General features: G+C 50.8%; 1 protein-coding gene across 1 annotated transcript; it reads right to left on the bottom strand.

The window, feature by feature from the left end:
* Window positions 1-201: 201 nt before the first annotated feature.
* TFAP4 (transcription factor AP-4) lies at window positions 202-24,200 on the bottom strand (the record flags this gene model as incomplete). The annotated part of the gene is made up of 7 exons (XM_075069376.1): window positions 202-1,761; window positions 2,835-2,993; window positions 14,660-14,722; window positions 16,273-16,410; window positions 19,810-19,980; window positions 21,516-21,614; window positions 24,030-24,200. Coding segments are annotated over 7 exons (996 nt in total), but the record flags the coding sequence as incomplete, so codon positions are not given.
* Between the last annotated feature and the right edge of the window lie 780 nt (window positions 24,201-24,980).

Below are 24,980 nucleotides of genomic sequence, written 5' to 3'. Positions count from 1 at the left end.
GGGGAAGCCAAATTCTGCAAAGGTTGAACGAGTGGCCAGGTGCAGTCCCTGGGCCGGCGGTGGGACACGTGTGGTGTAGAAGATGCCATGGTGTTCCAGGCACCAGCTGTGGGACTGGAGCCTGCTCTGGGAGGCAGAGTTGTCCCTCACCTGTGCTTACATAGCTCGTGCATAGCCCACAGATTTTACACTAGGCAGAGATTCTAAAAAACAAAGTACAAACTTTATTTTGTTTCTTTACAAAGGCACAAGCCTTTTTTTTTTTTCCACTTTCTTAACAAAATATAATAGCTTCTCGATGAACACAAAGACCTGAAAATCGTAAAAAAAAATACAAAAAATGAAAGAAAAACAAACGGAGAGAAACAGTTGTGGTCGGGGAGGAACCTACCAAATACCCACAAGGCTCTACACAACACTGGCTTAAACCTATAGCCAAACAGGAAGGGGGCAGGGGAGGGCAGAAAGGAAACCAAAACACAACAGAAAAAAGAAACAGAAGTGACACAATCACAGAACAGAACAGCTCTTCTGACTGGGCAGACCCCACAAAATGGATTAAGTGCTTTAGGAGGAAACAAAGGAAAAATAAAGAACGTGAAGTTGATATAGTCTTGTTGAGCATCTCCTGCCATCAGGGCCGGAAATGATGTGGGTTTGTAGGATTGGGATTTTTTTTTTTTTTAAATCTAAAGCAACACCAAACTGAAATCTAGTCAGTCAATTTTTAAGCAAGTTCAGAGTCCTTTCAAGTACTACACCTGCTCCTCAAACACCCCCCCCCTCCCGTTTCCAGTGGCCTTACAATCCCATCTTTCTGTTTTAAAAAGTGTTTTCTTACCCCTGTTGCCATTTGTGGGGGTTCTTTCAAGGGAAGTGCCCAGTGATGCAGGAGAAGTAGTGAAACTGACCACACACAGAGCCATTGTCCAACGTGCCAAGTAACTCAACACATTCCTCTCTATTCTCCGCTAGTCAGCTTGAGAGCAGGAGACACATTCTGTGCCATGGGACTTCAGTTGACGGTGTCCCTTAAATTTTTTTTTTTCTTTTTTTCCTTTTTTTAAAATAGAGAAACTACCAACAAACAAGAAACAAGAACTCAGGCCGGCCCATGAACAGCCCAATGCCCGTGCACCAGCCACGCCATCCATCGCACCAGTGCTGGATAAAGCCGGGACTAGTTTTGCAAGATTACTGTAAGTTGGGTTTGAGTTTTAGAAAACCACAAGCGATTTGGTTCCAGGTCCCAGTTACCCGAACTCCCAAACAGTTCGTCTGAGTTCAGATCCTGGGTTCCAGTTTTGGCCCATCTCTAGTTAAAAACAGCCCCCTCCCTCCCCCAGTGCTGGTTCACTGACACAGCACCCCCTTCCCGCCCCCCGGTTTGCTTTCAACTGCAGCATGAACTTTCAGCGTATCTGGTTCTAGCGCTCCCATTTACAGTATTGAAAAAGGTCATAAAAGAGACCCAAATCGCATTGTATTTTTTAAAAATTTCAGCATATTCTCTGACATTCCCCCCCCCACAGTCCCACCCCTTTCCCTGCTGCTGGCTGGGGAGTGTCAGGGCAGCTCCCCCTCCCCTGAGGGATCTTCCTTGCTCTGATCCATGGAGTCACTGTCATCCCCCCCTGTGTCGGAGGCGGTGTCAGAATTGGAGGGCTCCAGGCACGCCCGGACAGGCGTTACGATGACCGCACGCCTCTGCTCCTCCTCCTGCAGCTGCTTTTCCTGCGTCCCTTCAATGTGCTGAATTGCCTGCCAAGGGGAAGGAACAGTGAAAGGAGTGGAGAGGGACCCTGGCCACAGGGGCTTACATCCCAGGGGGAGGCAGGGAGGACAGCACCACTCAGTTATGCCTGTTTATCCCCTGGTGCCTGTGTTCTCTGGAGGGGTCTCCTCCAGAGAGGCTGCTATCACTCTCCTCCCCTGCTAGTTCTGGGCTCGGTCCCCAACAACATTAGCCACTACTCTGCTTTGCAGTGCCAGTGATCTAGCCCCATCCTTGGGTACCTTGGATGGAGACACGCTGCATCCCAGGTCAGACACGCCAACAGTCTGGTTCTCACCTCCTCTGCAAAACTGAGCCATGCTAGGGAGTGGCTGGGATATCCAGCCTGAACAGTGCACAGCAGCCCTTAGCTTACCCCCAGCACTCATCAGCATCACATGGGTAGCTCACTGGACACACAGCTGGGTTTGCAGACCCTTCAGGGGTACGTAGTTATGCTGCAATCATGGGGTGTGACCGCAACTCGTGCGCATATACCCAAGCTAGCTTTGATCTAGCTCGCTCGGTTACTGAAGCAGGGATGCTGCTGCAGCAGCACAGACCGTACTTGAGCAGCTAACTCGGGCTGAAGCCCATGCTGCTTGAGCCAGCTGGATTAAAGCTCTCAGGTATACCTCCACCTGCTGCAGTCATGCCTCCAACTTCAGGGCAGACCTCCCGACACAGCGTAGAAGAGAACTGGAGGTGCTGCTTCTCTCTCGGAAGCACCACTCCTCTCCCAGGACCCAGCACAGGTGGGATGCTGTCCACACATGCGGGGTGGGAACAGCAAGATCTGATGCTCTTCTAACAGCTCTCTCCTAAGCAATCCCATCTCCAAGCCTGAGCCCATGGGAATCTCAGCCACAAGAACCACTAATGTTCACTCAGTGTTGGGGTTATGGGGAGAAGCCCAGACATTTCTCTCCAGGGGCCCTCCAATTCTCCCCACGAAGGAAAGTCCTGGCCTTGGAAGGTACAGTGTCCTAAATTCTCCCCTTCTTCTGACAGGTACCTCCAAGTTCCTCTCGCTTCCTCCCTCCCAGATTTTCTCCCGTACCTGAACGATGGTGTCCAGGTTTTGCCTGGACGTAGAGACTGTGTTGATTACGGAAGATGGGCCCATGGTTACCACGGTGACATGATGGGAAGGAGGTGGTGCTGGTACAATCACAGTGGGATGATGGGTGGGTGCTGGGGGACCGTGTGCCGGCAGGAGCTGGGGAGAGAAAGAGACGCCACTGAGTATGGAAGCTGCCCAGCAACACCTCCAGTGCAGGTGAATCCAGTGCCCATGAGCTCCAGGGCGCACAGGTCACAGCACCCCAACAAAGGGAATGGAGCGAACATGTGGGCTCCATGCCCAGGAAATACTCAGTCGACAGACTGCCATGCATACACCCCTTCCCTCTTCACAAGGGCGGCCAACCCCTTGCCCTCTGCGCTCACGGGTAGGAGCTCAGCCACAAGCTCTCTGTGGATTGAGCGGAGAACAGCTCTGGCAAATCCCCAGATGGCACTGCTGGGGTCTCCAACCAGGCACACTGCTTGCCACGCACCAGCTCTGTGGCTATACCAGCCTGCACCAGATGAGGACACTGCAATTCCACCAGTCTGTCAACTCTGCCATACTCCAGAGCAGGGTCACTGCCCTCTGGATGCCTCCAGGGACAATTCAACCACCTGCAACCTAATGTCAGGGATAGGCCCTTAGAGCACTTAAACACACCATCATCCCTTCCCCCCTCCACACAAACAAATCTTCCCCCCACCCCCACAGGGAAGGAGCAGAGGCTGGGCTGGCAGTGTGCCTGAAGGGCCACAAATCTGGACTCTACTGGCAACCCCCGACACTTCCAAAAATAAAGGTTACAGGATCATACAGCTGGGAAGGCTGAAAGATTGATAAACTGGGGCAGGCAAATGATGCCAGCAGACCTGCCAATGCCCCTCAATCCCAACCTGCAGCCCCCTTCCATTCCAGTCCACATGGTGCCAAATCAGAGAGGTGGCTTTGGGAGCTGGGTGAGATTCATTTTGTTATTAGAGATGAGAGCTGAATCCAGGCATTTGGAGACAAAAAGAACAAAGACAAAAGATGTAATTCACTCCACCTCCAGCCAGGGGAGAGGGTTGAGATGAGTCCATAATTCTTTCATTCTCTTGAACGCTTCGGAGTGGGAGGAAACATCTGACCTCACACATCCTTCTCAGGGCTCGCACGGCTGGCAGCCTTAGAAATCCAGGGTGCTACTGTAGTAGGTTTGGCTGAGCTCAGACCTTTACAGTGGGCCATGTCCATGCTATCCCCACCACCTAGTCTGGGGAGTCCAAACTGTGGAGGCAAAGCCCAGTCATCACACAGATTCAAACCCTTTTCATGGCTAAGAGCACTTTGGCTTGTCTTGGTGAGGTTCTCAGTCAGCAGCGGTGAAGCTCATCACCAATTTCCCCTAAATACTAAACTATTAGGTTCTAATTTCAGAATGATTCTTCCCCCCACAGCCCTCTTGGAGTTTGAAGGCCATGGGCACAGGGAGGGCTCTCGTTTGAGGCACTAACCAGCCTGCGTAAGTATTGACACCAAGCCCATTGTTCTAGGATCACATTTCCTTCCCAGCTGAGCCTGCCCCTGCACCGAGGGCTCACTGCCCCCTGTGAGCACAAAGAAGAGTGGCACGGTTCAGCCCCTATCCATTCCATTGGGTAGAGGATCTGCAATAAAATCTCTGCAATAAAATCAGTGCTGCTTACACCAGTGCATCAGCCTGAGCTAACATCCAATGAGACAAAGTGGTGGTGGGAGAGTTACTTCCTCCAGCTACTGTTTCAGGCTAGCTGCAGACTCAAAAATTTCTGCACTGGTTCATGTCTGGACATTTTTCTTCAGAAGCACAAGGGCCAGAAACTTCCATTAAAAAAGCCATCTTCAATTCTGCCACATGTGAATGTGTCCTGCAACTGGAAATCCAGCAAGCTAGCCAGATCCAGCACTGCTTCCCAGCTGGCTTCCAGCAGCACCAGGCTAAGGAGAGATGAGGAGGGGGACATGCAGAGACCACCTCAAAGGAGAGATGTTACTTCTGGACAGTGTCCTCATGTAGCTGTGCTGATCCCTTCCTTCCCAACATTGGCTCTCACAGATTCCCATTGCAGGAGAGCAGCCAGCAATGACCTCTGCCGAGAGGGGCTGAGAAGCCCTGCCAGGTGAAGAGTGACCAAACCTTAGCATCCATTTTGCTGCAGCGTTTGACAGCAGCCCCAGCACAAGTTTCAGAAAACATCACTGAGCTGCCATCACACTAAGAAAGTCAGCTCGAGATGGCCTGTCACAGGAATGGACGCAGACTCGTACCCACTTTGCCTTCAGGACGACATAGCTTGACTCAGATTTTTCTCCAGAAGCCACAGATCAAACCGGTTTGGCTTTCCACACTGCTTAGTTCTGAGCAGCAGCTACTAGCTCTTAACCCTCAAGGTGCACAAATTCCCACACACCCCAGCACAAGGCTAGCTTTGGGGGAGACAGGCAGTAGCGACTGACTGAAATCAACGGCCATAATGAGAGTCCAACACTGTTTGTCCAAAGTTGGGATGAGGCCGAACCACCACCATGTCTTTGGGGGAATGTCAGAAGAGGGGAATTGGCCAGCAGGCATTTTAGCTCCAATCCCTTCAGTGTGAGGGGCATAGACAGGGAGATGCCCAAGGCAATTTGGATAACCCCACATTCATGCCCATGGAACAGCAGGCCCCTGACTGAAGGGTAAAGTTCACAAGAACATTTAATGGTTTCACTAGGGGAGAGAAAACTGGGAGGTCCCTTTCACAGAAATACAGGACGCAGAAATAGCAACCAAGGAAGCTTTTCATGTTGTCAAAGCTAACCCTGGCAACTGCAGAGACAGGAAGTCCAAAAAACAGACAAAGTCAAGTCCTTGACCTTGAGCACCTAGCTCCATTTGGTAGCTTCCGAGCAGGTGGCTTTCTGGAATCTAACAGCACTCCCCTGATCTCCTGAGATAAGCTCCACCTGACCTCAGAGATCCAACATGCTGCAAGGTCTGGATGCACTACCCAGCTGGGATAAGAAATCTTGACCTGAGGAAGAGGGAGCAGTGAATAGATGGACTTTAGACAGAACCATAAGCTCTGAGAATGGAAAATCACTTCTGCCACACCTATGCTGGGCCAGTGACAATCATTCTGGCTCTGTCCTGACAAGTCTTACTCAGTATTCGGGGAGGAAAGGAAACAGGGAAATTTGAGCTAGTGTAAAAGGGATCCAATCCACACTGGGGATCACTGCCTGCTCTCAGGTGGGTCTTGGGAGGCTTGTTCTGACATGTACCAAACAAGTTCACTTCCTGGTGACTCTACCTGCAGATTCAAGATAAGCCGCACAGTCTGAGTGACAGCTCATGATAAGCCACACTTTAGGACTCATGTCATTGGTGATGGTAGGTTGAAGTGCTCTCAGACTAGACTGGAAGTATCCTCCACATCACCTCACAAGCAGGACATCCCTGCAAGACATTCTATGGCAACGTCCACTAGAGTCGAGGGCATCCAAGGTGCCAAAGGGGAATGATCACGTCCATGTGGTGAGTGCTTGGTGGGCACACAAGACTGTCACCCCTGCAGCCATGACACTGGGGGTATGTCTACACTACAGGAGTATTCTGATTTTACAGAAACGGGTTTTTGGAAACAGATTGTATAAAGTTGCATGCACGCAGCCACACTAAGTACATTAATTCGGCGGTGTGCATCCATGTACTGAGGCTAGCGTCGATTTCCAGAGCATTGCACTGTGCGTAGCTATCCCATAGTTCCCACAGTCTCCCCCACCCATTGGAATTCTGGGTTGAGATCACAATGCATGATGGGGCAAAAACCAGTGTCACAGGTGATTTTGGGTAAATGTCATCAGTCAACCCTCCCTCATTGAAAGCAACAGCAGACAATCATTTAGCACCCTTTTCCCTGGCAGATGCCATAGCACGGCAACCATGGAGCCCATTTAGCCTTTTTTCACTGTCACCGTATGTCTACTGGATGCTGCTGACAGACGCGGTACTGCAGTGCTACACAGCAGATCCCTTGCCTTTGCAAGTTAGCAGAGACAGTTACCAGTCGTATTGTACTGTCTGCTGCTGTCATGGGTGCTCCTGGCTGGCCTCAGTGAGGGCAGCTGGGGATGCGTAGACAAAAATGGGAACACCACCCTAGGTCATTCCCTGCTTTAAGTTTTGTCTAATGGAGAGTGAGTCCTGCCTAGAATATCAGGCAAGCCTACTAAAGAACCAGAGAGGCAAACAGCTGTTTCGAGTCAGAGCCCCAGACATCTCGCAGAAATGATGAGCTGCATGCCATTCTAGTGGGTGCCCCTGCAACAACCCCACCCATTGCTTCCCTCCTGGGCTACTGTGGCAGTTATCCCCCCATTTGTGTGATGAAGTAATAAAGAATGCACGAATAAGAAAACACACAGACTTTATTGCCTCTGCAAGCAGAGATAAAGGGCAGAGGGAAAGGCAGCCTCCAGCTGCTATGATATTCCAGGCAGGACTGAATCATAGAACACTAGGGTTGGAAGGGACCTCAGGAGGTCATCTAGTCCAACCCTCTGCTCAAAGCAGGACCTATCTCCAGACAGATTTTTACCCCAGTTCCCTAAATGGCCCCCTCAAGGATTGAACTCACAACCCTGGGTTTAGGAGGCCAATGCTCAAACCACTAGGCTATCCCTCCCCCAGTAGTTTGAGCATTGGCCTAAAACCAGTGTTGTGAGTTCAATCCTTGAGAGAGCCATTTAAGGAACTAGTTTACAAAAAACACACACACACCCCCATATGGGAATTTGCCTTGCTTTGAGCAGGGGATTGGACTAGATGATCTGAGGTCCCTTCCAACCCTGATATTCTATTCTATGTATTAAATAGGGTGCAGGCCTGTTTTTTTTGCAAATAAAGATACTGGGACTCAAGCCTTTTCCCTGCTAGGGTTCTTGTACTCCTTTTATGACTCTCACTTTTCAACGGGCCAAGATCTCCTCTTGGAGCAGTTTTGTATAAGTAGGATCCTTGAATTGGGGAAGAGGGCTTGGCTATTCGCATGGCTTCCCACATTCCATGAGTGCTAAGAACCAGCAGTCTGAAGAAATGGCTTGTCATGCCTGAAAGTACTGGGAATGGTCCACAAAGGGAGGAGTAAAACAAAGCATGGAGGACTCAATGTCCCATGACTGGTCTTGAAGTCCTCTGGTGCCACCAGGAGCTGAGGCCAAAGAATAAGACTTGTCTTCTGATTGGATCAGAAGGGCTTCTTAAATGGTCTGGCCTCTGCAGGCAGCCAGCTCCTGAAGAGTACTGCTGTTAGGTGTCCCTTATGGAATCTAACTGAAGATTTCCCGTGGAAAACAGACAGACTCAAGCCCAGGGATGCACCCATGGACTTCCGTCTTTCCCAAGACCACATCTGCTTCTGAGCTGAAGAGATCTGTGCTTTCACAAGTTCAGTTCATAGCTTACAGCTGAGCTGCAGCAGAGTGACCAAAAAACCTGAGCCAGGAACATGTGCTGAGAGAGACATCCAGATACATCAAAGACAGACTTGAGGGAACCAGACACCTTCTGGAACATCTCCAGAAAAGAAAGGTCACTTAACCTATAACTGCGGCTCTCCAAGAGTTGCACCTCAGCATTCACTGATGGGATAGCACCCAATGTCTGAGCTTCCGGAATAGGAATTTTTTTGTCCTCAGGAAATGTACTGCTCATGGGGCAGCTTTGGACTAGAATGAGAGAATTTATCTGACCATAATTGCCTCATAACTGGCTGCTCTCAGAGACCAGGCAGACGAAGGATAAATTTCGTTTCCAAACACATCCACTCACTTGGACACTGATGACTCCTCCTCTGTTCTAGACTTTCCATTTGCAGCAGCCGCCACAAGTTAGCCCCAAGGTCAGATGCTGGAAAAGATAAGAAAAGCCAGCCTCCCTTAGAATCTAGCCTGAAGGGCGAAGACATTTCCCACTTGAAGAAGTGGAGGTAAGGGTTCCAGACCCTTTTAGTCCCCTCCAAAAGAACGCTTGTGGCCAGCGAGGGCTGTTCTCTCTTTTTGGCCTGGAGCTCTAAGACGTCAAAGGCCTGAGTGGCTTCCTGAGGTGGACTACTAGAGGAACAGCACTCTGCCCAGCAGATCCTGAAACACCATGACAGCTCCAAAGGCTGGAGGAAGCAGTCAAGTCAATGCCATCTCGAGAGGAGTCAAGAGGATGCCTCCAAGGACTGTCCCTCCAGAAGCAGTTTCCTCCTCCGCAAGAGAAAGCGGCTCCCTAAAAGCACCACCACTTACTCCAGGGAGTCATGAGGCAGCTGCAGTAGAGGGATCCCCTTAGGAACCTTTATCATCTTAGGAGGAGACCCTGGCTTCACTCCTTGTAGAAGAGGCCAATTTAGAAGGAAGAGCAGCATAGCGCTAAAAGGTGCGCAGTGCCCATGCGTATTAAATCTCACAAAGCCTGGGGCTGTCCAACAGGACAGCCAAGACTCCAAGGACATTCTTGTGGCTGAACAAGGTTCCCCCCCAAGGCGTAACTACAGCAGAACTTTTGGGCCAAGACTGCCAGAGTACTGAGCTGAGCAGTGAGGCCCACAGCTCTTATGACAGCACCAATCTGCACAAGGACTCATCCCCATGGTGCCAGAAGGTGACTGTTCTGGAGAGAACTTCAGAGGAAGCAATCCAATGGAGCCTGTGGAGGAGTATGTAGGGGTCAATCCCACATCTGGGGATTTTACACACACACACACAGAGTGACTGGGTGCTGCTGGAAATCTTACCAGGTGAAATCTGATGGGCACACCCAGGCAAGTGACCACTTCACTCAGCCAGGACTTGAGGAACCCTTTCCCTTGCCAGGAGTCTTAGGATCCAGGAAAGCCAGATCTGATGGCTGGATCTCTGCTGTAGCCCTTTTCTGTACCATGGATGGACTTTGTTGCTGGGCCTCTGGGGGCCATTCTGAGTTCCTTACAGGGCACCTTTCCAGCAGTATGACAACCCCCTACAGCCTAGAATTGTGTGTCAGGCTGTGGCACCAAGCGAGGCTTAACAGCCACCTCACCTGTTACTTTTTTTTTTTTTTAAAGGAGGTCACCCAGATTTATATGTTACAAGAGCAGGTTCTAGGTCTGAACCTAAAGGAGCCCAGAAAGGCCAAAAGAAGAACTTACAGGCTCAGCTGCTGCAAGCAGCCCTCTCCCAAAACGTTAGAGGTGCATATGCCCTTCTGAAGCAGGGAACTTGGTGAAGCAGGACAAAATCATCTGTGCTTGGCGTGTAAACAATCATCTCAGGCCAAGCACAAAATCTTGATGATGTGGTCCAAAAAAACCCCACAATCTTAAGAGCCTGTCTGGACTGAATCCAATGTTACAAACTGAATTTTTTACAATTAGATGTAAAGATTACATAGAGAAGAAAGGGAGAGGTTGATTTCATGAGCATACCAGCTGTTGCGGGAGGCGGGGATTGCTGGAGGTATGAATGTGGCCTATGCAGTACAGGGTTTGCGAGAATTTCATTCACATGCTCCTTAACTACTGGCTGCTGCTCAGGCAGGGTATGCCCATGTAGGTATTTTAGCATAATACAGTGTTAAAGAAAGGAAGATGTGCAAATTATAGCCTTTATGGTCACAAAGATTTCCACAAGACTTACCACCTCACTCAGCACACAATGAACATGTAGGGGTCCAGTAGATCCTTGCCTTGTTCTATTCACGGTTACATCCATGTAAATCCGGAGTAACTGAACCAAAGGAGTTAGTCCAAATCTACAATGGTATAACTATGTAATGTGTTCATCAGTGCCTGGGAGTCATTGGGAACAGTGAATGAGGCCAGGTGCACTGAGTGAGCCACAATTTTTAAAAAGGTCGTTTTGACATAAAGAAGATCAGACTATTTTTGAAACATGGTGAAGGCCTCTGCATTGCTGGTTGGAGCTGAATTTTAAAAATGTTGCATGTTCTTGGGAATACAGAAAGGGTAAGTTAATATAGAAACACTTCAACAGGGATTTTATTTTTAATTGAGGGGGTGAATAAGGCGAAACTTGTCTCCTAAATTTGTATGTTATGTTTAGTTTTACATTTGTACGCAAAAAACAAAACTTCCATTTGTCTGACGGCAGAACTAGAACATATATTTCCTCTATCAGACACTCTGTTTGTATTAGTTACATTTTAAAAATACTTATTTGTGAATTTCCAGAAATGTACTGGGAATGACCTTTATGTTTTCACAGAGGATAGCAGAAAAGTAGAATTACAAGGGGAGGGGGAAACTTTCACTTCCGATACTATCTGTACAGGGCTCTCACTTCCTACCTCTTAGCGAGAGATTGGTGGAACTCCTTTATTCTTAAGAGCAGTGGAAGTGGGTTAAAGTACAAGCCAGGCTTCCAGATGGCAGCTACGTGCCATCCATCGTCAATGTAAAATGATGCCTTCAGACCAATCCAGACAATTCCTATGAGAAGGTGAAGCTCCCACAAAGAGCAAACAAGTTGATCAATGGACAAAAAAGAGTGCCTCAGAAATTCACAAACCCAGGAGTGCGCGAGAGACCCTTAAAACATAGAATTTTCAAGTATTGGTGAGAATCCTGCCGGAGGGCTTTGGAAAAAGCAAAGTAATAAGGGAAGTGAGTTTTTCCTCTCTTAAAGGTCTTCTGTGCAGGATTCTCACTCTTGGAGAGCAAGCTCTAGGTATGGCCCAACACACAGCATAGCTGAAATGGTGATGGCCTGGTGTTGCTGCTCAACAGTGTGACTGGGGAAAGGTGCTGCTCTTGGCTGGTCGAAGCACTAGCTGCGCTTGGAGCAAAACTTCAGCAAGGACCAAAACAAGCATCTGGGGGGCGGGGGTGGAGAAGAGAAGCAGAACTGGCCAAACCAAACACACACTAAGAGTTTGGCTTCCACAGAAGGGGAACTAAACTCTAGTGCACATAGACTAAACTGTGATTCCCTTCTTGAGCCCAACCAAGCTGCAGAGCTCGGTAAGCACATGCGGAGCAGGTAATATAGCTATGTTACAGAACAACTGTGATGAATGCATCCCTAGGACAGGCCAGGGTGAAGGTATTGCCTCAACCCTTGCCATGGCCTTCTCAGTTCAAATCACTCAGGTCTTAGCAATGTGAAAGGGAGAGAGAGAGAGAGAGAGAGAGAGAGAGACACACACACACACACAGTCCTTTCAGTAACAGCACTGCCAGCACATGGAGTTTAAAATTAGGAGACTTTCCGGCAAACCCTAGGGGGACCTTTGACATGCGGTACAGCGCTCCCACGTACACCAGATTTTGTAGGACTTTCCCCCATTCCAACAATCCAAGCTGCCAGTTCTTCAGGGCCGCTGAGAGAACAGCGTAGTCCTGCAAGGAAACATGGAGGAAGAGAAGGGAGACTGCCCACCCAAGCGCTCTGTAGCCAAGAAGAAAATGCATGGAGCTGGAGCCAGGAGTTCTGTCACATCTCTAGCAAACCATTTCTGTGCTCATCAGAGCCCTTATTACTGAGTGGAGCCTCACCCGTTAACCTAGGAGGCAATCAAGTATCGGCCCTTCATTTTACAATATGGTAACAGATTGTACACGGTCCCTTCAGGCAAAATTGGGACTAAACGCAGGTCTCATATGGTAGATCCAAGTCTTATCTATTCAGCCACCTTGCCTCGCCAAGTGAAAGTGGTAAATCTATGGGCATGACTTCCTGTAACATTGCTCTATTAAATCAAAGTCCCCTCCTAGAGCCAGGAATTCTTGAATTCCAGCATTTGCTTGCTGCCTAATGTGACGGAGTTCACTCACCAGAGCGGCACCTCCTGCCGATCATCTGAGGGCTTAGCTCTCTCAGCTGGCACGCCTTCTCCTGGTGGTGCCTCTCTCACTGCCTTCTCCATCTGCAGACTTGCCTCAGTCCTAGAACTGCAGTGTCCTCTTCATGTCTCGGCCCTCCGACTGCGTCACCATCTGTGTTTTCCCCCCTTCTAGGGGGGAGCATCTCCATCAATAGTCCAGCCACTTCCCCCGTGGTGGGGGTGGGGGGGCAGCAGGGCCCAGAGACCCTGTAGATAGCAGCCTCTAGCTGCCTCTCCTTAACTTCTCTGTTAGTGCTACTTCAATTCCCTGGGCCACTTCTCCACAGCCCCTGCACCTTCTTCATCCTCTTTGCAGGGCCTCCAGCCTCCAAGTCCCAGCAGCTAGCCAGGAGTTACCTCTTAGCTCCTCCAGTCCTTGCACCAACTGCTCTGTCCAAGGTGCTACCATCCTGCAGCCCACTAGGAGCACCATCCTCCCTCCTTGGGCCCCCTGAAGCAACTGACCGGCTCTGCCCTGCAGCTCTCTTTTATTTAAGCCAGTTGGACCCTGATTGGATGCTCTCTGGGCAGCCTCCCTAGGCTGCTTTTAACCTCTTCCTTTCCAGTGTGGGGTGACCACCCCATCACACCTAGCAAAAAGTAAAAGAATGGCAAAATGTGCCAACTCCCCCCATCTAGTGGCTGGTCCACAGAGAGGATAAGTTACTCCTTTAGCTCAAATGGTAGAGATCTGTGCTGAGATCCAAAAGTCCATGGTTCAAACCAAGCTGATGGCTCAAGCAGGGAGCCCTTATGGTTGCACTGGCTGAATTTGTTTGCCCAGTTCTCTTTAAAACTGGTTTGGGTCACACAGCAATAAGTTGCCCTTTAAAGAACAGGTTGGGGAATTAAGCCATTATATCCAATTCGTTATGGCCCATCACAGATCAGGTGCAGCACGTTTCAGGAATTTGTTGCAAGTTTTGATGCCCTGTGTCACGTTCAGGCAGGTGTGAGCGCAGGATGGAGTATACGGAGAAGGGCCTCCCAAGGACAGGGATGGAAGCACACTGGCAGGACAATCCCCTCCTTCAGAAGGAATTGGGAGATCTCTTGGGAGAGCAATCTCCCTTGAAGAGCCTGCAATAAGGCAGATGGAACGAGGGCCTGAAGCTCATTCGCTCTGAATTGAGCTGAAAAGTCACTGGCATCAAGGGAGTCCCCTTCTGTGTAAGACACAAGCTCACAAGGAGCAAGTCCAAGAGGCTCTTGCATAAGCTTTAGCAGGACAGTAATATCCCACTGACAAGCGCAAGCCCTGCACTAAGCTAATGAGGGACGGTAAAGATACTGTTTTATCCGCACTTGTCTCATCCCACTCAGGCTTTAGTTCAGGGAGGCTACTCCCCAGAGTACTCCATCCCAGCGTGGAGTTGGACTTACAGGTCTCCCCCTACGGTGCCTCAGGGAGGACTTGCTCCATGATTCTTACATGCTCAGGGTAAGATGTGCACACGTGCCTGGTACCCCAGCACGTTGTGTTAGGCTCCAAGGCAGACCCTAATGTCGTCAGCATCAGGACTGCAGCACTGACAAGGTCTGAAGCTCCTGAGTGGGCTCCTTCCCCGGCCTTTCCTACAGAGAGAGCAGGGAACCAGAACATTCAGGGAAGCACTGACATAGCAGAGGCACACAGGCGCCACAGAACAAAGTCATCTTGGAGCCTGCTCTGCCGTTTGGTGTCGATACCAAGCACCCTTCCAGCTGGCAGATCAGGTTTTTAGCCATAGTGCCTATACTCAGTGCTGGCGCACCAACACACCAACGATAAGGTGGAAAGCATCAAAAACTAAGAGGGTTCCCCAAAAAAACCAGACACTATGCACTGCAGAGGACAGGACTGAAGGGCCCAAGGCCAGAGCTGACAATTGGGTACAGGAACCGAAAAGGAATTGACAAGCGTTATTGGGATGTTGGGATCCGATAGAGAGCTAGAGTGATGGCCAACCAAGCAGTCTTCTGCAGCGAGCTCCTTTGCAGACTGTGCTGAAGCAGGAATCAGCTGCAAAACCTAGAAGGCGCCAAGATAGGGAACATCAGCTTTGCAAGAAAGAGCTAATCGCTTCGAGGGGATTTAAAAACAACATCCCACCCTGCCTCATTCACTACACTCAGCACAGCCAGGGCACTCAATGAGACAGAGGACCTACAGGAAGAATCTTGCACGTGACCATGCAATTCAACTGCACATTAACGTCCAAGGAGGGAACAGGGGTCAGATTATGCAGTAACCTTCACTTGGGCATGTCCTGATTTCTGGATGCTTAGCACGCTAGCTTGGCCTGGCCAAACTGGACATTCACAGCCCACACGATCCATCTGCCTGCTCTGTGCCATGAGGATTAAGGAGATTTCATTTTCCCTGGGCATGGAAAGGCTTTTCTATGGAGAGTTCGTGGGGGGTACACATATCATATGCTGGATGGTGTCAGAAACTCTGAATGGGGGTGGGCAGGAGAGGAGGGGAATGTCAGCACTTAATAGGCTAAGAGGCACTGACGGCCCTGAGGGAACCAGCTGGCTTGGGGTGAAGCGGGTGCTTTCGGCACTAGGTTGCTAGTCCAAAACACAGACCAGGTCTGTTGTGATGGCAGCTAGCTCACAACGGTCCTACGTGAGGAGAGTTGTCAGGTCCTCGTGGACAGACTTCTGCAAACCAGAACCCAAGAACTGCCCCTGCTTACCCTCAGCAGAAGAGTCAAGAACTGAACTGACAATGAACATCCACTACTCCTGGATGGACGCCTCCAAGCAACACTCAGGGAGATTCTCACCTGGCTACCAACTATGCTGCGCCTGCTAGGGGGACATCATGCTCCAGCCAGCAGGGCCGTCTACCCAGCATTAACCAGACCACATCTGACATGGGCCCTCAAGCAGAGCCAAAGGTCACATTCTCTAGCTCTAGCTCTCCCCCCCATAGAGTGGCATCCAGGCACAAGATCTAATCCAACATGATAACCCAGGCCCTCCTCAATGTGGTCGTTCCCCAGTGGGACCACCACCAGTGGTGAAGAAAGCTCACTGCTACCCAAGGGAGAGAGAGGGACCTATGGAACGTGACCGAGACTTCTGGATGGAGGATTAGAGCAAAAGGACTAAGCTACAAGCTGTGGTTCTCCCTCGGCCCCCATAGCCACTTAGGAGCCAGCCCTTCCCCAGCAGCAGCCTCAGATGATGCCTTCAGCCTGAGAGCTCAGAAGACGGTTCTCCATCACCACTGCCATGTCGCCCCCTCCCAGCAGGGGAGGTGCGAGAAGGCCATAGGCGCTGCACCCCTTCCCCCTCCCCTGGAGCTGAGGGCATTGCCAACACCATGCTCTCAGCCCCAGCCAGCCCGAGGATGGAAAGACTCCAAGGTCTTCCTGATGGGAGGAGCATCATGTCGTCGGGCCGCTCCCCCCAACACCCTTGGATTTAAACACCTGCACATGAGGCTGTGGGCAAAACCATCTGAAATCTCCCTGCAGGGGAGCTAAGGACAGGGTCAGCGTTTGGGCCACATGTGATCTCAAGGGGGTTGGGGCGGTGGGAGATGGGAGGCAGGATCAGCGCACTCACCTGCGTTCGGATCTGCTGCTCACGTTCCAACTTCTCCTGGTGCAGCAACCTCACCTGTTCCTGCTGCTGCTGGAGCTGCACCTGCTGGGCGATCACCTTGAGCTTCTCAGGGTACATGTGGGCCTCCAAGGAGCGCACCTGCCAGCCAATCAGAGAGAGGAGCCCATACCATTGGGTGTGGAAGAGGAGCACAACCCCACCCCTACACATACATCAACCCTGCTTATCAAGACAGTGCCAAGGCAGTCTGGTGGCTTGGTACTCCAGTGGAATCCTTTTCAGTGCCAGGGATTCCACCAGCGCACATCCTGAGGTCCTCACACTGCCCACCCCCAAAGCTTTCACGAGGTAGAGCTGCTCATAGCAGCAGCAAGAGAATTCAGCAACTGCTGGGAGCAACCAGCGCCAAATGTCAAAGGATGTTCCTCTGTGGTGAGGCCCCTGTAGCCAGTGCCTCAGCTACCCAAGGTAGCAGCATGTGGCTGACACATTCCCTAATGCTGTGCTTCTGCGATGAAGAGGGATGAATGAAGCAAAGACATAGGAAAGAGCCTGTCTTCCTGACAGCACGCCCCTGGGAGAACGCAATGAGGCTGGGTGTTAGGTGAACACCACTTGGAGAAATGTCCAGAGTCCCACAAGGGAAGATACATATCAGATGCAGATCTGTTGGAGGAACAGATCTAACGTGACTCTGGAGCCTGGGCTCCGCTCCTTGGTCAGCACAGATGTCCCCTGTAGGAAGGCTGAGACTGTTACATGCCAGTCTTGCACAGGATCAAGTCAGGGGACTTCTGACAAGTTTCTGCTCCACTAACGCATGGGCCAATTCATTGTCCTCAACTTCCCGTACCCGTGTGATCCATGTGCCATGCTACTGAGAGTTCCAGCCATCGCTACCACCAGTGTTGGAAGAGACTGGCAACTCCCTCCGCTCTGCTTGGCCACCAGGGAATTATCCACCTGAAACTCTACTCCTCTGAGGAGACCATTGCAACAGGATTGTTGCTCTTTGATCTTAGCACGAGACCAACAGGACTCCCACTGCTCTGAAAGGATTTTCATCCCCCAGGGCAGCGGTCGCAGGTTGGGGCATGAGACAGGCCCCCTACTGGTCACCCTCCAGAGGGGATATAAATGCAGCCTTGCAGCCTTCCAGAAGCTCCAGTCATTTCATTCAGTTCTGCTGAAGGTGAAGTTCCCGTAACAAATTACGATGATCAGAACCTAGGCTCCAACAGAAACAGTGTAAGCAGAACACCTGGAAAAATGAGCCCTAAAATCAGAGGCACTGGGTGGGCAGGTGACAACCCTGTTTGTTTGATCCCTTTCACTCTGCTTCTCTGAGGAGAGGGGACTCTTCTCCCTAAAGATCCCATTCCCTGGGAGGTGCACACAGAGTAAGCAGCTCACAGAATGACCAAGAGAAGGACAGCCAATGGAGTGGCAAGAATACGCTGTGCTTTAATACAGACACCTCAATGGGGTAAGACAGCTCTTCAGTGTATCAGCCGCTTGTATGTTTTGCGCCCAAGAGGAGACCATAAACTAGAAACAAAAAAAAGTTCATACAAAAGGATAGGCAATAAGGGACATCCTGCAATGAAAAACAGACCTCTCTGAAGGCTGAAGAACAAGGGGTTCCTGGCCTTGGGACCAGGTTCAGAGGCTGTAATGGCATTCCCTACTGAGAACAAATCAAGGCAGTGAGGCTCTGTAACGGAAACACCCTGAGACAGCCTTGCCTTGAAACGGCCGCCTAGTTCCAAGCTAGCCTGGCCACGGCACCATGCGTTACTCCAGCCACTTCGATGTGGTCCCTGTAGTCACAGAACTGTCAAATGCACCCCTCCTTCACTAGCTGAGTCAAAATGATGTACATGAGCACGGCAATCTGGCTGGAGAGAGTTCCTAGACCAGGTACTTCTCAGTCATGACCCTGGTGGAATCCCAGACTGGCTTCAGCTCCAAGTCATCCATCCTGAAGAGCTTCAGTAGGAACCAGGGAAGAGCACAATCCTCACGTGAAGAGAATGAATTTGGTGTTCCCACAGTGGGAGAGAATTTAGCACCATCCGAGTCCAGAGAGCAGCCTCAGTCAGCCTGATTCTCTGCCTGCCCTGATGCAGGCAGCTGGACTTATCAAGGGGATTGGGGGAGGAGTTGGGAGGCCTTAGATTTGTAAAGCAGAGACATCGACCTCTCCTGTGCTGGGAGAGCCGACTGCCTCAGCACAACTGCTCCAACTCCATCTGCTGGGTCCAGGCTAGAGGGATGCTTCCAAGCAGATAAGGAAGGCCTCACTGAAACCTTGCAGCGGACCAGGAGGAATCAGGGTAGGTCACCAAGCATACACCAATACTCAAAATCCACACTCCCTCTCCCCTTTCAGCAGATGAGTTCTGGAGAGGGGAGAAATCTGAATGCCTTGATGCAAAGCTACCTGGAGCCCAGGGCCCTCAGGGAGGGAGTGTCAGCACCTCCATCTTGACTGTGGTGGTTCCACCTCATTCATGATCTAGAGCTCTGTATCCAGGCTTCAAGCCCTGAAGGCTTAAGTGCACCAAGGAGCCAGCACTGGGCAGAGCCTGTGGCTCCAATGGGAATGGAGCTGTGTGCTTCACTGGACTGAGCAGTTCACAGCCCAGTCTGCACCGTCACCCAGTGCAAGCGCAGAGTTTGGTGCTCTGATGTCTTGAGTAGCTCAGGGCTGAGTTTTGAACTTTACCCTTTGAAACACTCGGGGCCAGCCTCAGACTGGACTTCCAGGAGTCTCCCTGGAGATGCCCCACATTTCAATGCCATCAGCAAAATTTGTAGACAACAGTCACCCTGCACATCCTGGCCTAGGGAGATAGCACAGGCATCCATCACAGACACAGCTCTGCCACGCAGATGTGGCCTGGAGGTAAGGAACAGCCCTGGTCCGCCTTCCGACACACACCAGCAAAGACATGGCATGTCAAGAAACACGAGTGCGCCCAGCAAGGCTGAGGCTGATACAGCCAGAGCCCTGATGGGCTACAAGAACAGGCTGTGGCCACAGAATGTAGGCAACTGCCAGGCAAACAAGGACATGGCCAGCAACAGCACGTCAGGAGCTGCTTAGCCAAGGGGGAAAATGGCTGGAACATGAGAAGGCAGCGTGTACATCCTTCAGGACATGACACACTGCGTCCGGCAGAGTGCCAGGATCCCACTCCACCTGCTTACAAATTGTAGTCACTTCATCAAGACAAAGATTCCTGGCAGATGGTACTTCAGAGAAATTAGTGTCTCAGCACATCTCGTCTGTGTTGATCTGCCATTGTGCACTAGAGGGCGCCATAAGACTGCAGACTGCCTCCACCACCCTGCAGAAAGCATAAGGGAGCCAGGTGGTGCAGGTTGGGTCCTCTCCTTCCTCCAGTCACTACCCTGAACAGGCTCCTCAGAGGCTGTCAGTTCCTCCGGACACCCCTGCCTGGAGAGCAGAGCACCCTCCTTGCACTGGCTACCTTGTGTCCAGGCCGCCCACACCACCCCTACAGGCCTCACCTGCTCCTCCAGCATCATACGGACCGACCGCTCCTTGTCGAGCTGCTGTCGGAGTTCGATCATTTCTCGGCGCAGATCCTCCGCCTTCTCGTCCTCCCAGATGTCCGGCGAGCCAATGCCCTCGTCCTTGTCCTCCGCCCGCCGCCGCTTCGGAGAGGAGCCACTGAACTCCTGTCAATCAAACACGAAGTCAGAGGCAAAGGGACCGAACAGTGACCACGGGGCCTGTCAATGAACACCCTTCCATCACCATGGGGATCCCAGAGCATCCCATAGATTGCACAGCAAAATGCAGCCACCTCTGGAGTGGAACACAGTAGCACACAGAAACAGGACAGCAGCAAGTGAAGAACCCATATCGGAGTAAACGCAGGGCAGCGCTGGGAGTCAGGAGATGCCTTTTCTGTATCCAACTGTAGTCTTCAGCCTCTGAAGGGGAAATAACAACCTTCACCCCACCCCTTTGTGAAAAAGGACCTACAGAAAAAAAGGGCTAAGCGCCAGCAGTTACTAATTACCCCACTGGCACTTGCCCAGACTTGGAGGTTAACACTCCTAACAACAGAGATTTCAGCAAACACTCTGGTAAACCAGCTCATGACACCTCCGGAGCACAGTGGTTTCCTGGCACCATGCTGGGCTCAGGACTCATGCCCAGGGAAAGTGCTCTCTCCCCTCAGACACCACCACCACCACTTCCTGCTGTGCCCCTGAGTTTGTGTCAGTTTCCCATACAAACTCCATCCGCAGGCTTGACCCTGCTTCACTTGATAGCCAATAAGATCACAGCCAGGGACGAGCCACTGACACACTCCAGCCGTACTACAGCCTTCTCGGAAAACTCTCCAGAAAGGCCTGAGAACTGTAACCTAGCCTGTAAAAGCCATCAATATTTTGGTTACATGCGACTAGATTTACCCAGTTTTAAAACAGTCAGCTCCCCAGCCAAGGCCCAAGTAACTGCCACACCGAAATGGAGTCGCAAGGGGATGGTGGAGCATTGTGAATGCCATCCCACCAGCGAGGGGTTAAACCAAGCTTGCCTTTGGTCCTGCCAGAATATTGAAAAACCCGCAAATGTGAGCTGTGGGCTCATTATGCATTCACCACTAGCATTAAGAGCTGCATGGCTGCAGCCCCTGCCTGCACAGTCCCAGATAGCTAAGCCGAGGTGCACTGGCACAGCTGTGTGGAGTCCCAGGAGGCGGGCTGCAGGTCAGGAACCCAGACAAGACCCTCACTTCCATAAGCACTGAGCACATTATCAGAGTGGAAAGTCACTGCCAACAAGGCACCTGTAGCAGCTAAGACAACTGGGATACACAGCCAGGCAGGGAAGAGGCCTATACCCAACTTCAGCATGTCACAAGGATGAGTGGCAGGAAGCCCCGCCTCCCACCCCCACAGGGTTTCCACTCCTGATCTGGAAGAGTCTGGGGGAGAAGCAAGAGACCTGACTGCCTACGCACCCAGAGAGAGCAGAATAACTCCAACAGGTAACACAGAGAGAGACCCAGCGACATTCCATCAGTTAACCAGTACTGTGGGTGGGCGAGAGAGAGACAGGGGCAAGTGGGGATTACACTGGGCAATAACAAATGCTTCTCATGCTGGCCAAGGGGCATGGGTTATTCCGTGTTCTGGAGCTTTCCTGGCAGAGAGGTAGGAAAGGGGAATAGCGAAGAGCCAAGCAGCAGCTGCACTACCTGGATGAACCGCTTGAGCTGTGTGTTCTGCTGCAGTAACCGAGTCTTCTCCTGCTCCAGAGAGAAGATGTATTCAGCTGTTTGCTGGAGAATCGCCGCCTGGGGAGAACCAGCACAAGGGTTAGTGGCACAGGAAGGTCAGTGTGTCAAGCCATCTCCCCTCTAATGCCCCCCACCCCTCAATATTCCTCCCCAATCAACAAATATAACCAGAGACTTTTTCATGCGCCTCTTCCAAAAAGAATGTCAGACTGCTGGAGTCCTTGCACCAAATGGCGACTGAGGATACGAGACAAACTACCACTGCTCCCAGATTAACTCTCCCATCAGTGAAGTAGCTCCACGTGAAGATGAGTCCCCAGTCATCTGCCTCCCAGACCCCTAAGCCACAAGTGTTCCCCACTCAAGCCCTGACCAGACTGAGCACTTCACAAGCATACCTCAGTGCTTGTGAAGTGCTAAAAGGAGCTCCCCCCAGACAATGAAATGCACCTTGGCCCTCGATGCACTGGTGATAGCCGTGAGCCATCTCCTTCCCCAACTGGAGCCCCAACTTGTTCTGGGCGTGCCTTTACACCTGCGCCTAGCACTCTGCCAATGGGCCATGCCAGCACCAGCCTCCTAGACCACCCACAGCATGCTTGTTGCCTCCTGGAAGCTCCAGAGCCTATGCCCCAAAGAGTCAGGGGTTAGCATCTGAGAGTTACTTGGTGGCCTGCGATGTAAGTGGCTTGGTCTCAACCCAATTCCTAGTGGACAAGTTTCCATGTTACAAAATCTACAGTGTATGCAGCACTAACTAGCCCCTTTGATCTCAGTCTGAGGTGAACTGAATGAGACTTCAAGTGCTCTCTCCTCCATGGGGAGGGCATTCTCTCCAGGTCAGCTAGGCACAATGGCAGGGCAACATGGGAGATGCCAGTGCTGCACCAATAAACAGAGGACTTCACACACACACACACAAACCACCACCTTCTCCCCAGCACTGTGTTTGCTTTCTGCAAGCATCATTAGCAGCTGCCTAGTTAGCAGGGCAGGTGCAGCATTTACAGCTCTGTGTGACAACATTCTCAGGGGATACGTGGGGTGGGCTGCAGGGCTCCATGTAAGTCACAGGAGTCATTTCGCAATCTGAAGGGGTTAAATTAATCCTTTTTGAACAGCAGGGATAGTGTCTACCACTGTTCAGATGCCTGTGATTTTTTACAAGACATTTCAGGTGCAAAAGGAAAGCCATAGCAAGCTGTGGCTCTATACGAGACGTCCACAGCAGCATTCATAGATAGCAGCTGCAAAGACCAAAGTTACTAGCACTATTTGCCACAACTTTATATGCTCCAGGAAGGCCAAGCGAGAACAGAGCAAGCCCGGAAGCCCAGACACCAAGGGGAACTTTAGCAACACCGTGATTCAGGAGCTCTTAAACCCTGCTGGGCTCCTTTGTCTTATATTAGTAGAAACTGAGTGCTTCAGTGCCTAACTGGCTACATGCATAGGCCGTGATGTGCTTCAGCGGAAGCCAGTTTGCTCGCAAGAAGCTGTAAGGGGCTCACTGGCAAAAGAATTCCATCCTGCAAAGCCCAGGAACTATTAAAGATAAGAGACTCTGCCCCTTGTCTCCCACAGAGCTCCTAAGTCTTACAGGAGATGGGAAAGGGCTCTCAGCTCTCTAGGGTTTAAGATACTTCTAAACCCCACCCCAAAATATATGAACGAGTCCTGTCACCAGCACCACTCTCTGCTTCAGAACTCCTGGGAGGAACTGCTCAGGACAGAAGCAGCGCTGGGACTTTTGGCTCTAGGACCTAGCACCAATGTATGCACGCAGAGTGTTCCATGTTTATGCCACTCTGATTGTTTCTATGTCCCGGGTATTTAAAGCACATCACATGCGCATGCCCCGGGAATTCCCCACACAGAATGCTCTAATAGCACAGGTAAAACTGCTTCACTGGTAACAGCCTCATATGAGGCAACAAGACCATCAGTTTTACAATCCCTACTCGCTAAAGAGCAGAGAAGTGGCCAGTGATGGTAATTTACCTAAATATTCCCGTTATCTTGCCACATCACTCATTGGTTTGACATAAAAAAACGCAACCTGCATATTTGCTCTATAATACGTCTACAAACTCTTAACATATCAATCACTAGTGCAGTCTATGAATTGCAAGGCTAAGGGAACATCTGTATTACTTACCTTCACTACAATTTCAGTGCTCATGTTACCGCCCCCCACCCCAAAGTTCTCGTCTCATTACATAATCACAGGAGCAACCTTAAACTACAAGCTGAAGTTTTCTGAGTGAGCTTATTTTACTTAGAGATTTTTTTTTTTTAGCTCCACATGGTTGAGAGGTTTAGTTACTTAATGACAGAATGTCACTGCTACAAAGCAATGGGTCAGCAACAAGTTAATCGCTAGAAGATCCTGGTAGCTCAGACAGAACCTGGAGACTGACCCTGGGGCACGTGCACACCCTCACAGCCATACAGACACCAATTCCCCCTCACCTTACTGAGCTTCTCCCCATCTGTGTGTGGAATGAGGGTTTTTAGAGACTGGAAGCCGGCATTGATGCTCTGCATCCGCCTTCGCTCATTGCTGTTTGCAATTTCTCTGCGTATCCGCCGCTCCTGGTCCCGCTGCGTCTCTGGGGTCAGTGGGATGTTGGCCAGGCTGTGAGAGACAGAGGGTTAGCGAGGACAGCCAATGCTCAAGAGCCCCAACCTGCAGATGGAGGTTCACTCTTACCATGATGATATATTGTATTACAGGAAAGAACCCCAGAGGGTGCTCTTCCCAGATGCTACCTGTTTTGTGAGGACCAGAATAGTGGTCAAAAAACTTTCAGGGAACCAAACAAAAGACTATTCTCTTGAGATGGAGAAGCATCCATTCCTCCACTTCACCTCATGCTATGGATCTACAGTCCTTTTTCCAGGCAGTGATCATAACCTGAGGGCACACCAGCACCTGGAGTAGGGCAGGGCTCATTTTCATGACAACTTGGAGGCGTCCAGGGGATGTGTCTAATCCAAATTCAGGCTAGAACTCAGTCCCTAGGTCCTTCTCCAGGTATTTAAATTCAAGGATTGCTGGGACCCTGCATTTTAAGATCTGCCACATGGGACAGTCCTGCAGGACAAGATGGTGCTGATCCTCCTGAAGAAAGACAGAAACCTAGTCAGTGTCAGTCACTCCCTCCTGGGCCACTGTGCCTGCAGAAACTAACCAGACCCCATCAGTCTCATACTTCCTACATAAAGCACTTTCTGCCCAGAAGAGGTAGAGGACAAGGTGCTGCTGCCCTGGAGGACAGAGCAGTATCCATGTGACTTTAGGGCAGAGGGAGAGAAGAGCTAGGAACGGGGACCACACCTGGGAGGGACACCACAGCATTCCAGTGGTTGGGGGAGCAATCAGCTTTCCAAACAGAGTCCCAGAGAAAGTGAGAAACTAAC

Source organism: Chelonoidis abingdonii, chromosome 9 (genome assembly GCF_003597395.2).
Source record: "Chelonoidis abingdonii isolate Lonesome George chromosome 9, CheloAbing_2.0, whole genome shotgun sequence".
Classification (NCBI taxonomy): Eukaryota; Metazoa; Chordata; order Testudines; family Testudinidae; genus Chelonoidis; species Chelonoidis abingdonii.
Note: the sequence above shows the minus strand (reverse complement) of the source record. Positions and strands in the feature narration are given on the sequence as shown.